The sequence below is a fragment of the Balaenoptera acutorostrata genome, chromosome 12 (assembly GCF_949987535.1).
Source record: "Balaenoptera acutorostrata chromosome 12, mBalAcu1.1, whole genome shotgun sequence".
NCBI classification, from domain to species: Eukaryota; Metazoa; Chordata; class Mammalia; order Artiodactyla; family Balaenopteridae; genus Balaenoptera; species Balaenoptera acutorostrata.
Window position 1 is genome coordinate 48390802 of NC_080075.1, and position 16540 is coordinate 48407341.

General features: G+C 40.2%; 1 protein-coding gene across 1 annotated transcript in view; it reads right to left on the reverse strand.

Moving 5' to 3' along the window:
- Nucleotides 1-2451, reverse strand: part of ACYP2 (acylphosphatase 2) — a 174266-nt gene extending 171815 nt beyond the window's left edge. The window contains exon 1 of the mRNA XM_007190020.3: nucleotides 2126-2451. Coding sequence (XP_007190082.1) covers nucleotides 2126-2267 — 142 coding nt within the window. The 5' untranslated portion in view covers nucleotides 2268-2451. The remainder of the gene's footprint in view (nucleotides 1-2125) is intronic.
- Nucleotides 2452-16540: the final 14089 nt, after the last annotated feature.

Here is a 16540-nt window from a genome sequence, read left to right on the forward strand (position 1 = left end):
CTGTAACCCGGGAAAGTTACCTTAATGCCTTAATTTCTCCATTTGTCAAATGAGGAAAATGGTTGAGGTCATAGGGTTGATGATTAAATGAGTACAGAGTTTGGCACATTCTAAATTCTCAGCAAATGTTGGTGTATATGTGTGCAAATATGTGATTGTGAATTTGTCCCACATACTAGGTCTTGATAAATCAATAGTATGCATGTACTCTCTTCCATTTAGCATACTGTAAACAACAGAGTTATTGCCCTAAAGCTGATTTTTAAACCCCACTGTTTATATATCTTACATTTTTCTTTCCTATTATGTATACTGTTGCCCCAAATTGATCTTCATACACCATGTGACCACCAGATGGACAAAGTGCAATTACATAGTTAAAATTAATAGAAATACATTATGTGTTATCAGAAAACCTCATCTAATGGGAAAGTGCAGGTTTTAGAGTCAGAGAGATGCAGGATCAAATCCCATTTGTCGACTAACGGCTTGTCCAAGTTACTGACACTCTACCTATTTTATCATTGTTAAAACAGTACTAAGACATATATCTCACAAAATTGTGATGAAGATTAAGTAGATAATAGTAGGATGCTCAGCACATGTTACACCCTCAGTAAACATCACACATGTGCGTGCACACGCACACACACACACGCTCCTTAACTACTCCCGTCTCTGTCCAGTAGACCAAATAGTTTGTCAAGTGATCTTTGCCACCATTTTCATTTTTATATACATGTTTCAATGACTTTTTGGGGGAGTTTTCAATCTAGAATACCATACCCCTGGGTGTACCGAAGACATTCTAAAGGGTACAAAGCATGAATAATTTTAAATAATCAATTTCTGTATCTAGAACTTCCATATTTTTTTTTCCCTAAAACTGACTTGTCTGAGGAGACACCTGTAATCCGCCATGATTCTCCTTTCCTACCTCCCTTTCCACAGTTACCCTTTGAAAGAAAGAGCTATTTCTTTACAAAAGGCATACACTCAACCATCCTTTATCTTATCCTGGTATGCTGCCCCAAAGTGTAAAAACCTCTAGAATACCAAAATACAAAGATAACTCAACCCTTTAATCAATGTTCCATAAAACCCTCAGCTTTCCCCTTAAGAAATAAATTTCCAAAACAAATTTACCTTTTTAATTTCAATAATGTTTATCACACTTTTAAATGTATTTATATTATTTTCATCAAATGTATTCTAATAATAGTCACAATAGTAACTCAAGCCAAAAGAAAAATAAATAAATAGAGCTTTATGGTCAAAGGAAATTAAGAAAATATATGTATGTGTGTATATATATACACATACATATGTACATACATATTGCAGAAAAGTTTGGTAGGTGACCAATTAGAAATTGCTCAAGCATAACAATGGGATAAAATTCTGTGGGGGAAATGGAATGGAAATCAAATTCAAAGAGGAAAAGGTATGATGCAAAATTTCCCACTGTTAAAAAGCTTTCCTTTGAATGAATGATGGCAAATATTAAATCACTACCATATTTATATTCCATTGGATAAATTTCAGTGATTTAACATTTTAAGTTAGAAATAACGATAGTTACAATAAGCCAGACATGACATCTTCTGCAACGATTTAAACTTATAATGAAACAAAAATTAGATAACAACTTAATAATTCTCTTAGGAGCTATACAGGAAAAAAAAAAAGTCTAATCTCCTACAAAGAGAACCCTCAAACACCATCTTAGGTGTCCATCCTGAACTCAAGTCAAGCGCAGTAGTTTCAGTGGTAAGTAACGGGGACCACTAGTTCAAAGACCCTCTCTTCTTTCCTTCCCCCCGCTTCATTTTGTCCTCTCGGTCCGCACTCCCCGGACCCCCTTAAGTGGCCCACTCCCTGCGCCCCGCTGTTCCTCCTTCTCACAGTCTTTCCCCGGCTCCGCTCCCCTCCCCCCACTACCCCAGCTCTTCCGCTGCGCATGCGCCCTTCGCCTCCTTCCCACCCGTGGCTGCTGTGTCATGGCCGAGCGGAAGTCCCAGCCGCTACGGGGCAGGGCGTCCTTAAAATGGGGTGTGCTTGTCGAAGCTTTCTACTCTTCCTCCCCAACACCTCTTTGATCTCCCACTGTAAGGGGGTCCCCTACCCTGCACTCTCCCGAACACTTCGTAGTCCACGGATTTGAGTGGCCTGGCGGTAGACATGGCGGCGGCGAGGCCTCTGCCGAGGAGCCGGAGCTGGGTTCGGGGCGCGGTGACTGCAGCGGCCGCGAGAGGGAGGGCGCACATGGGACCGATCGGCGCACCCCGCGCCTGTCACCGGCCCGGGACGCGAGCGCGCCGGGGTCACGCGTCGGGAGGCGGCAAATGAGACGGCGGGGACTGCTAGTGAGGGCAGCCCGGGACGCCTGGAAGGAAGAGGCCGCTAGGTGCCTGGCGCCCGAGGTCTCCTTTCCCTGCCCCTCCCTCGTGGTGGAACCAGACTCGCTTCCCGGGAGGGATGTCAGCTACGCGTCCCTGCGATTTAACGAACCGCTGCGCTTCTTTGTCAGTGTTTGTATTTAAATAAAAGCGGAGGCTTGGCCCAGATGTCAATAGTTTGGTACCCCAAAATGATTCTTTTGAAATGAAAGACCTGCTAGCTCGATGACTGAGAGTATTTCGTTAGTGAGTAAATTTTTATTAAACGTTTAGGTAACTGCTAAATCTATCAGGCGATTTTGAGCCGTTCTTAAGGTGACATCTGCATCCTCTTTTCTATTGAGTCAGAAAAGCTTTGGGCCTGAATCCATATTCTAAATGGATTGTGATATATTCTGGGACAAGAAACTTTAATGGAAACAAAAAAATCTTGTCTGCTGTGAACTCATATAGCTTTTTTATGATCTTGATCATTGTTCAGCAATGCCCCCAATTGCCTAGAAGGTTAAAGCAGTTTATACTTTAGAAAATTTTACTTCCTGGTGAGCTGTTATGAAGTCTTAAAGCAACCCACAACTCCAGAGAATCTGTATACAGCTATTGATAATCTGCTGCCTTCTAGAAATCAGAATCCTTTTACTTGTGAGAATTTGCCTTTCTCAACATATTTGTTGGCTTCGATATCCTTACATATTTCTCTGCATCTGGCCATATAATGAAAATAATCCTCTGCAATCTGATTCAATATTATGTGCCAATTCTATTAGCACCAAAAATCATCTAAAACTTGCTTGGAATGTGGTTAAATCATTTACAGTAAAATATATTCTGGAAGCGCTAATCCGGTAATTTTATGTAATGAAGATCCTGGTTTATTGCAGAATCCTCACAACTTACATCTTCCTCTCATCTCCCTTCCAGTTCACTTCATGCAGACCCTAGAATCAACATAGATCTTATGTCATTCTTTTCAATGACTTATCTTCAAAGTCTCTACACTGCATTCCAAATAAACCTGAAGGTCTTCAGCCTCCACTAACCTCTTATTACCTGCTTCTACCCATCCTATAGGTTATAGGTAACCTATTGTCAAGACACTTTGAGTTATTCAGCTCTCTGAACACACCCTGACTTTAAAAAAATCTTTGCTCTTGGATCTACTTTATCTGGAATACCTATTCCAGTTCCCAAATCTTCCCATATCCTGTTCAGTTGCCTGTGCAAGTGCTTACCAGATTTCATCCTAATTATTTACTGTCTTCCCCACTAGTACTGTGCCTTCCAAGAAGTAAGATCTCAAACTGGGTCCTGTCCCTGCCTATCAAAGATCCTGTCACTGACTGGGAAGGTTGACATTTTCCTTTTTTTAATCAATCTTTGACTTTTCTCCACATTTACACAAGAGTACTCCTGCCAGTTATTATGTAGCTTTATTGTAATTTCGGAAGCGCAATGGCAACAATTGACATTTGCTTAGCTAAAAAATTGACTGTGTCTGCCAACAGCTGAAATTAGCAAACAAATTTTTATGTACGATTTCAGCATGAATTGCCAATATATGTGATTCTAAGACTAAAAATTTTAAGCAAATGTTGCTAATGCTTCAGCTAATTTTAAACAACAAAAACATTTGTGCATAATTAGAGAAATTTTTAAAAATAGAAGAAAAAAATCCATAACCCTAACACAACTTTTATCTTTTTTGTGTATTCTCTTATATATATGTTTTAAGTAGTTAATATCGTTGTATAAATTCAACTTTTATTCTTTATTTTTCCATGTTATAGTTTTTTGTAATGAATATTTTAGTAATTTCATGATACTCTATTAAGTAGGTATAACCATAAGTTTACCTACTAATAAGTCCCTGTTGTTACATACTCAGGTTGCCTCTAATTTTTCACTACCATAAAAAATATTGTGAAGGAAATATTCCTTCATATAGCTTCTTTCCCATATTTAAAAATCACTTAGGGTAGAATTTAGAATACCAAATCAAAGGGTACAAGTGTGTATTGTTTCTGATACACATTACCAAATCATTTTTCAAAGGGCTGTACCAATTTAAACATACAATTACCAACACTGTGTAAGTATATGATTATTTGGCTTTTGATGCAAACAGATGTAAGCAAGCTCTTTACATACAATACATGATTAAATTAGGTGAAAAGTTTTAATTTTGAAACCTGAGCAATAACTTTGGCTTTGTGTTACTGCTGGTTGAAATTAAAACCTAGTCATAGCATTCCCTTCCTTGAACCCTTTAAAATAATTTGTGTGTGATGTAGGATCATGTTTAAGGTAATACATAGAAAAGGAAAATCCTGCCTATATGATATGTGTGTGAAAAATGACCAGGTCCCAGAACCTGTGAAACAGGGACAGACAATACAGTTTCTATGTCCAAATGACATTTGAACTGACGTGGTATCACCTGTAAATCTCTATAATTTGTCACGACAGTCGGTTGAGAGTGATTCCTAGAGTGATTCTCAGAAATTTGTTATTGAGGTATAACTGATGGCAGGGACAACGAAAATTATTTTATCCATCAACATATTTCTACCCCTGAAATTTTTTTGTAATTATTTTGTTGAAAGAGCAGGACTCAACAGGATACAAATCATTAACTTCCACAATTGAAGAGGACTGAACAAAAATATTCAATGATTCCCTCATGGAAGGAACACTTTACAGGTAAAGAAATGGTTAAATAATTATTAACTATACTGGATTCAAGATCATTAGACACCAGACTGTCAGTCAGCCGAGGAAGTAGCTGGTTTCCCAGAAAAGCCTTTAATCTCATTACAATTTATCAGAAAATTGCTTAAGCATTTTCTCAGGAATGCATATTTCTTCCCAGAAGGAAATCCTGTCCTGGGTTTGAAACAATTTTTTCTTTATCACAGTCCCGTTTGATATTCCAAATTCAGGAGGATATTCCTCTTCCAGCTTGGTACTGCTTAGGCTAGGGTAGGAGAGGGCATGGTTGATTCCTTCCCTCGCCTTACGTTTCCTTCTTCCTAGATGAGAATTGGAAGGAACAGGTAGGTACTTTGGGGCTTTCCAGGATTGGGAGATATTCAAAACGGATTAATTCTTTTGCAGGATCCTTTCTGGTGGAGGGACTCAAGAGCTTTTCTCCATGAGGAATTCCTGACTTTTGCTCCCTTGATAGACAATGCCTGTACTTTAGTTGTGCACTCACACCCCTGTCCTAGCTTCTGTACTGAAGGCTATACCTCCATCCTGTCTCCTCTGAGAGGCTAGCCCCCAGGTAGAAGGCTGCATGGGTGGGATTTCTTTTAAAATGACCACAAGACCAGATCCCTCCTTCCCATCACATCTAATTGTGGGGACTCATATTTCTGCCCTACCACTGATAAAAGTCACAGTTTGCTCTGAATTCGACCACCTCTTTTTGCTCCACTTGGTAGGCTTTATTCAGGTATCTCCAGCCACAGCCTGTCCTTTGTACTTGCCACGGGTCTGGGTCAAATACCAGTCCCTTCTAGCTTCAAGGAGTAAAAGCCAAGCTCTCAAAGTGGTTCTTTTAAAGACCCTCTCACTAGGCATGCAGTGAAGGGAAAACACCCCGTTTCTGTCTCCCATCGTGGGAGAGGGGCAAAGAGGGAAAAGCCACAGCTCCCCTAAGCTTTCCCCAAAGAAATCCTCTTGAGCCTGAGGAGGGTGTTGGGCTCAGGATTTTAAAACCAGTTTTAAACACCCCTTTTGGACAACATAGCTAGTTTAGCACCCCAGATTGTAATGTGGGTATAACTATTGATTTGTTTTGAGTCTCAGGTCTCAGCTAAAACTGAGACAGAAGTCCCATTTTTCAAATCAACAGAATTCAATATAAACCTCATTTGGATCCTGATTTGAATTTATAAGTTCAAGACATTTGTGAGACCACTGGGGAAATTTGACCACAGGTTGACAATTCAATATTACAGAATTATCTTTAAATTTGTTGTGTGATTATTCATTGAGGGTGTATTTTTTAAAATGGCCTTACCTGTTAGAGGTATGTACTGAAATATATGTGTGCTATGAAGTTATATTTGGCACTTGCTTTAAAACCCTCGGGGTTGGGAGTACGACAGTGTAGATAGAACAAGCTTAGTAAATTGGAGATAATTATTGAAGCTGCATCAGGGGTACATGGGGATTCATTATACTATTCTCTAATTTTGTGTATGTTTGAAATTTTTATGTAAAGTTTTAAAATAAAATTTAAAATGTAAGGGTCCATTTCATTCTGCAAAATATGTGACCAATAATACTCAAAACTATCAAGGTCAAGAAAAACAAGGATGTCCTGAGAAACAACCAAGAGGAGCCAAAGGAGACATGATGACCAAATGTAATGTGTATTCTGGATGGGATTCTGGAACAGAAAAAGGACTAGGTAAAAACTGATGAAATCTGAATAAAGTATGAACTTTAGTTAATAGTAAGGTTTCAGTGTTGGTTCATTAACTGTGACAAATGATGTACCATACTAATGTAAGACATTAATAATAGGGGAAACGGGGTGTAGGGTATACAGGAACTCTCTGTACTAGCTTCATAATAGTTGCGGCATGTTTTAGTTGCAGCATGCAGGATCTTTTGTTGCGGCATGCAGGCTCTTAGTTGCGGCATGCATGTGGGATCTAGTTCCCCCACCAGGGACTGAACCTGGGCCCCCTGCATTGGGAGTGTGGAGTCTTACCCACTGGACCACCAGGGAAGTCCCTCATAATACTTTCATAAATTTAAAACTGTCCTAAAATAAAAAGTTTACTTTTCAAAAGTCCATTTTAATATCCTGTTATATATTCATATAATAACATTTCAAAATGATTTCTCACTGTAGTGCATAACAGCATTATTAATTTTAAAATATTTTAAAACTATTTCAGTATATGGGACATGATTTAAATTTTTAGTGAACTTGTAAGTCATGCTTACACTAAGGATTAAACAGTTGATTTTCAAAGCATTAAAGCAGATCTTAACTGGATAAAGAAGCACAAATAAATAATTAAATATAATCATACCTCAATTAATGAAAAGAGTGTGTTATGGAAACATAATTCATTTCCAAAAGAAGAAAATATATAAAATGAATAACAACATATCCAGAAGCGAGGAAACTATGAGAAAATATCATTATGCTTACCACTGTGTGCTTTAGGAAACATGAAATATGCATCTAGAGGTCTTGATAAGGAAGGATAAAGTTAAGATTAGCTAAAGAGGGAACAAAATGACAGATACTGCTACTTGGACACATCACAAAGGCAACAAATAGCAAAGCCAAGTTTTAAACAGAATGTGCCCAGGCTCTGTGCTATAGCTCCAAGATAGAGAAGAGGAGAAAGGAACAGACACTAACTCAAAAAATTAGGCAACGTAGGCCCTTCCCCTCCTAACCCCTCCCAAGCACAGACTTACAGAGTTGAGCCAGTCTCGGGTCTGCTTTTCCTATGGAAGCAAGGAGCCTATCGGGGGGAGACATCCCTTCCGATTCCTCCTTAGTGTACATACCTACACACATGCACACGCACATGCACACGCACACACTTATTCCCTGAAAGGTATGAATTACATTTACCCTTAGATCTGGGCTAGTGTGACATCAAGGCTTCTCCAGTGTTTAAAACAACTCATTACTTCATGATGCCTTTGCTAGATCACAGGATGGGTATACAACATCCATTCCAATCTCCTCCTAGCTTGCTTTCCTATTCTGTAGAGCTGGAAAGGTTAAAGCTACATCCTTGCAATTAGGATTCCTTCTGTGATAGAGGATCCACCATCAGAAGCACCATGCTAGATGTGGAGGGAGGGCGTGACTGAGGCCGGAGCCCTCTGCTGCTGGTTCCATGACAGGCACAATGGAGGAGCTTAGTTTTTCTGTGGCATTAACTGAGGTCACCATGACTGTGGCCTCTTGGCACTGAGAGGCAGGGTGCAGGACGTGCATTTTACTAGTTAGTATCATGTACCGGGTTCTGGAGTAGCAGCTTCCAGGATGTGGCAGTTTCCAGAATATGGCAGCTTCCTGATGGTGGCAGGAAAGACATAGTTTTAAAGCCAGCAGCTTCCCAATTCAGTACATGGTTTCCTGATTGCAGAAGAATCATAGCTCCCGTGGTGGCCCAGTTCTGCTTGAGATTGATCCTGAAACCTCAGCCTCAAAGTGGTTCTCAACCCTGGCTACATATTAAAATCACCAGGGGACCTTATTAATTCTACACATACACATGCCCTGAGGTTTTGATTCAATATGTCTGCAGTGGATTCCAGAATCTATATTCTTAAAAACAACCCAGATGCTTGGGACACAAAGCTAAGGTTGAGAACCACTGACCCAGAGATTCTTTCTTTCATTAGTCCTCCCAACAACTCCATAAGCTATTTAATACCCAATGTTAAATCTATTTCTGTTTTAACTGTCCAGAAGGGTTTTGTTGTTGTTGTTGTTTTTGGTGTTTTTTTTTGTAACTGAACCTTGACCAAATGCAATGTCTGGGAGCAAAATCTTCACAATAGGGGTAGGTCAAAGTTTAAGCAGAATGAAAGTTCAAATATGCCATCCTCCTCCTGTCAATAAAGAAGCATTAAAATTTTCAGTGCTGGGAATTCCCTGGCAGTCCAGTGGCTAGGACTCCTCACTTTCACTGCTGTAGGCCCAGGTTCAATCCCTGGTCGGGGAACTAAGATCCCGCAAGCTGCGATGTGAAGCCAAAAAAAAAATTTTTTTTGTTCAGTGCTTACAGACAGAAGAAATAAAGACTGTAAGAAGAAACAAGCCAAGGGACTTCCCTGGTGGCGCAGTGGTTAAGAATCCACCTGCCAATGCAGGGGACAGGGGTTCGAGCCCTGGTCTGGGAAGATCCCACATACCGCAGAGCAACTAAGCCCGTGTGCCACAACTACTGAGCCTGCACTCTACAGCCGCGAACCACAACTACTGAAGCCCACGCGCCTAGAGCCTGTGCTCCGCAACAAGAGAAGCCACCACCATGAGAAGCCCGCGCTCCTCAAGGAAGAGCAGCCCCCACTCACCACAACTAGGAAAAGCCCGTGCACAGCAACGAAGACCCAATGCAGCCAAAAATAAATAAATAAGTAAATTTATTTAAAAAAAAAGAAAAAGCAAACCAACAATGGTAATAAAGCGTAGAATTCTGAAAAATAAATTGCCATTGAAAGATTATAGGACTTCTCTGGTGGCGCGCTGGTTAAGAATCTGCCTGCCAATGCAGGGGACACAGGTTCAAGCCCTGGTCCGGGAAGATCCCACATGCCACGGAGCAACTAAGCCCGTGTACCACAAGTACTGAGCCTGCGCTGTAGAGCCCATGCGCCACAACTACTGAAGCCCGTGAGCCACAACTACTGAGCCTGCGAGCCACAAGTACTGAAGCCCATGCACCTAGAGCCTGTGCTCTGCAACAAAAGAAGCCACGGCAATGAGAAGACCGCTCACTGCAACAAAGAGTAGACCCCACTCGCCGCAACTAGAGAAAGCCGGTGTACAGCAATGAAGACCCAAAGCAGCCAAAAATTAATTAATTAATTAATTAATTAATTAAAAAAAAAACTTTCCAATGCCCTGATTGGTTAAATGAACTATAATTTCTGGTCTGTTGCTGCCACCTACCAACTATCCAAGGCAATGCAGGTCATGTGGATGTGATTGCTATTCCAATCTTCCAGGAGTGTTGTTAGTGCCACCTAAGTTCTCTCTTATTTCAGTGTCACACTTCTAGAATCCTTTGAGGTGTGTGCTAAACTCTTAAATAATAAGCCTTTTAAGTTTTGTTAGGGCTCTTCACTCAACAGATTACTAAATATGAAAGTATCTTGACCATGAATTACTATCAGATATGGATGGTATAGGAAAAGCAAAAGTTACAAGAAAAGTCATCCAATAAATGCTGGTTGAACTCCTACTAAGTGTTATGGTTTACAGTATACTCATCTACTGCATCCTTTAAAGTTAGCCTTGTTTAAAAATCACGTGTTTCAGAGATATCTTGTTATATAAATATAACAAGATATCTGTTATATTTATTGATTTGTGATTGTTTTGCAATACAAAAAATTTTCATCTAGAATTATTTACTTTTCACTACCATTTATAAAATCTTGTCTTAAAAAGGTTGATAATGATGATGAATGTACTAAAGTGTCAATAATTCAGCACTTAAAACATATTTTGCCGATTGAATATATGTGATTTCCTTTTGAGTCAGTGAATAGTATACTAACTCACATTTGCAGTAGCATTTTACAATTACTAAGACCCTTTTAGATACCAACTCCAATTTGATGTTTACAGTAATCCTGTGAATTATGTAGGCCAGGTGCCAGGTGCCAGGTGCCAGGCAAGGAAATAGCCTCAGAACATTGAAGGGACTGCCCAAGATCACCCAGAAAGAGACCCCATCTAGAATCTGACCTTCTGAGGTAAAATTCAGAGTTGTTTCCACTATGCCACACTACCTTCAAGTAGTCTTTCATTCACTCATTCAATAAATATCTCTCAAGTGCTTACTGTGTGCTGTGTGTTGGTGCTGGGGAGAAGGTGGTCTCTAATTCAGAGACAGGGTGGGATAGGGCATAGAGAGATTGTCATGGAAGGTCTCTAAGGAAGCAATACCTGAAAAATGTACAAGGAATGAGCCAGGAAGGAAGTGGGAGAATTTAATCCAGGCAGAGGGAATAGGATGGAGAATGCCTGAGCTTCCCAAGAAGGAAGAATTGAAAGGCCATTGTGATGAAGTATTATTAAAAAGGGGGAAGGTGGCATTAAATAGGGCTGTCAGTCCAGGCAAGAAGAAACCATATGTGCCGGGCTACGTAAGCCATGGTAAAGAGGCTGGTCTCTGTTCTGAGTATAGTGGGAAGCCAGGGAAGAGTGCTCAGGCTCTATGCCCCATGCTACAAGTCAGAAAATTTCCCAAAGTGGGAAACATCAGCGTAAACTGTTCAGCTCACTTCAGTGCATTTCCATTCTCTCCCAAGATCTTGTCACATAAAGTCCTGGATGCTTTAGTTCCTTTCCAATTCTTCAAATATCTGGATATTTGGTTTGGTTTGGCTTTTACCCAGTTTTGGTAGCTATCCTCAGCTGGTGTTTGGTCTGATACAAGCTAACCTGAAGCAAAAGTCTTCTCTCACTTTCTCTGAAGACTACAGGCATACCTCAGAGATAGTGTAGGCTCCAGACCACTGCAGTAAGGTGAATATCGCAATAAACTGAGTCACACAAATTTTTTGGTTTCCCAGAGTATATAAAAAATATGTTTACACTATGCTATTCTATTAAGTGTGCAATAGCATTATGTCTAAACAAACAATATACATCCTTTAATTTTTTTAAATGTGGAGGGGGAGTGGCCAAGATGGTGGAGTAGGAAGACTTAGAGCTCACATCCTCCCACAGACACGCCAAAATAGAGCAACTATTGATGAGGAAGAATAGCAGTAAAGGTCTTCTATAGCTTAAAATTTAAAGGCAGAACCATAGGACAGGTAGAAGGGGTGGAGACGCAGTACAGTCAAGACCCAAACTGCCAGGTAGGTGACCCACAAATGGGAGGATAATTACAATTGCAGAATCTCTCCCCAATAAGCAAGGGTCCAAGCCCCACAATGCGCTGCCCAGACGAAGAGTCCTGCACTAGGAAGATGAGTTCCCAGAATGTTTGGTTTTGAAGGCCAGTGGGGCTTACTTTCAAGAGAGACAGAGGGTTTACTTTAATACACCACTCTTAAAGAGCACATACAAAATCTCACACGCTCCAGGACCCAGGACAGAAGCAGTAAGTCAAAAGGAACCTGGATCAGAGACACTTGCTGATCTTGGAGAGCCTTGTGGAGAGGCAGGAGGCAATTGGGACTCACCCTGGAGTCATAGACACTGGCAGCAGCCATTTTGGGGAGTTATTCCACCACAAGGACATTGGTGCTGGGAAGCAGCATTTTGGAATCCTCCCTCTAGCTTATCAGTGCTGGGGCCCAGGCTCACCCACCAGCAGCCTGGCTGCCTTGAGGTCCCTGAGCCCCTAGCTGCCCCTAGACACGACCCCACTCACCAGTGGGCTGGCACTAGCCCTGGTACCCACAGGGCCCTGCATCAGCAGCCAGCACTAACTTCAAGACTCCCAGCCCCACAGCCAGCCACCCCAGGACCTGGCTCGACCCACCAATGGACCAGCACTAGCCCTGGGTACCCCCAGGACTCCATAGCAAGCTACCTCGTGACCCAGCCCCACCACCACTGGGCTGGGACCAGGACCGGGACTCCCCTGGCCATGTAACCAGCCATGCTGGGACCAAGCCCTGCTCACCAGCAGCTGGTAGCCTCTACACAAGGCAGGGCCTGGTAACCAACTGGACCAGGGACCAGCCACACCTCCCAGTGCACCCACAGTAGTCAGCCCACCACAACAGAAGGACCCATGCAGTCCACACAGAGGGCATCCCTAGAGCAGATAGCTCTGGTGACCAGAGGAGAGTGCATTGCTGGGCCCCATAAGATAATTCCTCCATAGGATGCTTTTCCAAGATAGGGAAACCTAACCAACCTACCAGGTACACAAAAATAAAAACAGCAAATTTGGCAAAATGAGGTGACAGAGGAATATGTTCCAAATGAAGGAACAAGATAACCACACCCCCCCCACAAAACAAAGAAACAAACAAGTAAACTAAGTGAAGTGGAGGTAAGCAATGTACCTGATATAGAATTCAAGGTAATGATATAAAGTTGTTCAAAGAACTCAGAAGAAGAATGGATGAACAGAGTGAGAAGTTTAACAAAAAGTTAGAAGATATAAAGAAGAGCTAAACAGAGCTGAAGCATACAATAACTGAAATTTTCAAACTAGAAGGACTCAACAGTAGATTAGGTGATACAGAGGAATCTATCAGTGAACTGGAAGACAGAGTAGTGGAAATCACTCAAGCTGACCAGAAAAAAGAAAAAAGAATTAAAAAAAAAATAAAGTCAGTTTAAGAGACCTTTGGGACAAACATCAAGCACACTAATATTTACATTATAGAGGTCGCAAAAGGAGAAAAGAGAGAGAAAGGGGCAGAGAACATATTTGAATACATAATAGCTGAAAACCTTCCCTAACCTGAGAAAGGAAACAGACATCCAGGTGCAGGAAGCAAGAGAGTCCTAAACAGGATCAACCCAAAGAGGACCACATCAAGACACATTGTAATTAAGAAGGCAAAAATTAAAGATAAAGAGAGAATATTAAAAGCAGCAAGGGAAAAGCAAAAAGCTATGTCCAGAGGAACTCCCATAAAGCTATCAACTGACTTGTCAGCAGAAACTCTGCGAGACAAAAGAGAGTGGCATGAAATATTTAAAATGATGAAAGGGAAAAAACCTAAAACCAAGATTGTGCTACCTGGCAAGGCTTTCATTGAGATTTGAAGGAGAGATCAAAAGTTTTACAGACGAGCAAAAGCTAAAAGAGTTTAGCACCACAAAACCAGCTTTACAAGAAATGTTAAACAGATTTCTCTATGTGAAAAAGAAAAGGCCACAACTAGAAACACGAAAATTACAAAAGGTAAAATCTCATTTTTAAAGGCAAATATACAACAAAGGCAGTAGATTAACCACTTAATAAAGCTAGTAGGAAGGTTAAAATACAAAAGTAGTAAAATTATCTATATCCACAATAAGGAGTTAAGGGATACACAAAACAAAAGAATGTAAAATATGATGTTAAAAACAGTAATCATGGTGGGGGGTAGTAAAAATTCAGGGTTGTTAAAATGCATTTGAATTTAAGAGATCAGCAAATTAAAATAGTCACATATGTATATAGATTGCTATATATAAACCTCGTGGTAACCACAAACCAAAAATAATAGATACACACACAAAAAAGAGAGAGGAATCCAAACATAACACTAAAGATAGTCATCTAATCACAAGGGAAGAGAGCAAAAGAAGAAGAAAGGAATAAATACCTATCAAATATTACTTTAAATGAAAATGGACTCCTTCAAAAATTAAAAATAGAACTACCATACAATCCAGCAATTCCACTCCTGGGTATTTATTCAAAGAAAATGAAAACACTGATTCAAAAAGATATATGCACTCCCGTGTTCATTGCAGCACTATTTACAACAGCCAAGATATGGAAGCAACCTAAGTGCCCATCAACAGATGAATGGATAAAGAAGATCTGGTATAAATATACAATGGAATATTACCCAGCCATAAAAAAGAACAAAATCTTGATATTTGTGACAACATGGATGGACCTAGAGAGTATTATGTTAAGTGAAATGTCAAAGGCAAATACTTTATGATTTCACTTATATGTAGAATCTAAGAAACAAAACAAATGGACAAACATAACTAAACAGAAACAAAACACAGGTACAGAGAACAAACAGGTGGTTTGCTGGGGGCAGGGGAGGAGAAAAATAGGTGAGGGAAATTATGAGGTACAAACTTTCAGTTACAAGATAAATGAATCACAGGTATGAAATATGTAGTGTGGGGAATATATTCAAAAATTAAGTAATATCATTGTGTGGTAACAGATGGTAACTAGACTTACCATGGTGATCATTTTGAAATGTATAGAAATATTGAATCACTATGCTGTGTACCAGGAACTAATATAATGTGGTAGGTCAGTTATACTTCAAAAACAAACAAACAAACAAACTCATAGGAAAAAGAGATCAGATTTGTGGTTACCAGAGGTGGGGGGAGAGGGGGAATTGGATGCAAGTAGTCAAAAGGTATAAACTTCCAGTTATAGGATTAATAAGTACTAGGGATGTAATGTACAACATGATAAATATAATTAACACTGCTATGCATTATATATGAAAATTATTAAGAGAGTAAATACTAGGAGTTCTCATCACAAGGAAAAAATGGTTTTTTAAAATTTATTTATTTATTTATTTATTTATTTTTGTCTGCGTTGGGTCTTCGTTGCTGCGCAAGGGCTATCTCTAGTTGTGGTGCGCAGGCTTCTCATTGCGGTGGCTTCTCTTGTTGCAGAGCAATGGGCTCTAGGCACGTGGGCTTCAGTAGTTGTGTCACATGGGCTCAGTAGTTGTGGCTCACAGGCTCTAGAGTGCCAGCTCAGTAGTTGTGGCGCATGGGCTTAGTTGCTCCGCAGCATGTAGGATCTTCCCAGAACAGGTCTCGAACCCATGTCCCCTGCATTGGCAGGTGGATTCTTAACCACTGTGCCACCAGGGAAGCCCTCTATGTTTTTCATGTTGTATCTACATGAGATAATGGATGTTCACTAAACTTACTGAGGTAATCATTTCATTGTGCAAGTCGTAAGTCAAATCATTATGCTGTACACCTTAAACTTATACAGTTCTGCATGTCAATTGTATCTCAATAAAACTGGAAGAAAAAAATAATAATGGTGCTGGAAAAATGGCACCAGTAGATTTGCTCAACACCTGGGTGCCACAAAACTTCAATTTGTGGAAGAATCAACATTGTGAAAATGACTCTACTACCCAAAGCAATTTACAGATTCAATGCAATCCTTATCAAACTACCACTGGCATTTTTCACAGAACTAGAACAAAAAATTTCACAATTTGTATGGAAACACAAAAGACCCCGAATAGCCAAAGCAATCTTGAGAACGAAAAATGGAGCTGGAGGAATCAGGCTCCCTGACTTCAGACTATATTACAAAGCTACAGTAATCAAGACAGTTTGGTACTGGCACAAAAACAGAAATATAGATCAATGGAACAGGATAGAAAGCCCAGAGATAAACCCACTCACATATGGTCACCTTATCTTTGATAAAGGAGGCAAGCATATACAGTGGAGAAAAGACAGCCTCTTCAATAAGTGGTGCTGGGAAAATTGGACAGGTACATGTAAAAGTATGAAATTAGAACACTCTCTGACACCATACACAAAAATAAACTCAAAATGGATTAAAGACCTAAGTGTAAGGCCAGACACTATCTAACTCTTAGAGGAAAACATAGGCAGAACACTCTATGACATAAATCACAGCAAGATCCTTTTTGACCCAGCCCCTAGAGAAATGGAAATAAAAACAAAAATAAACAAACAGGACCTAATGAAACTTAAAAGCTTT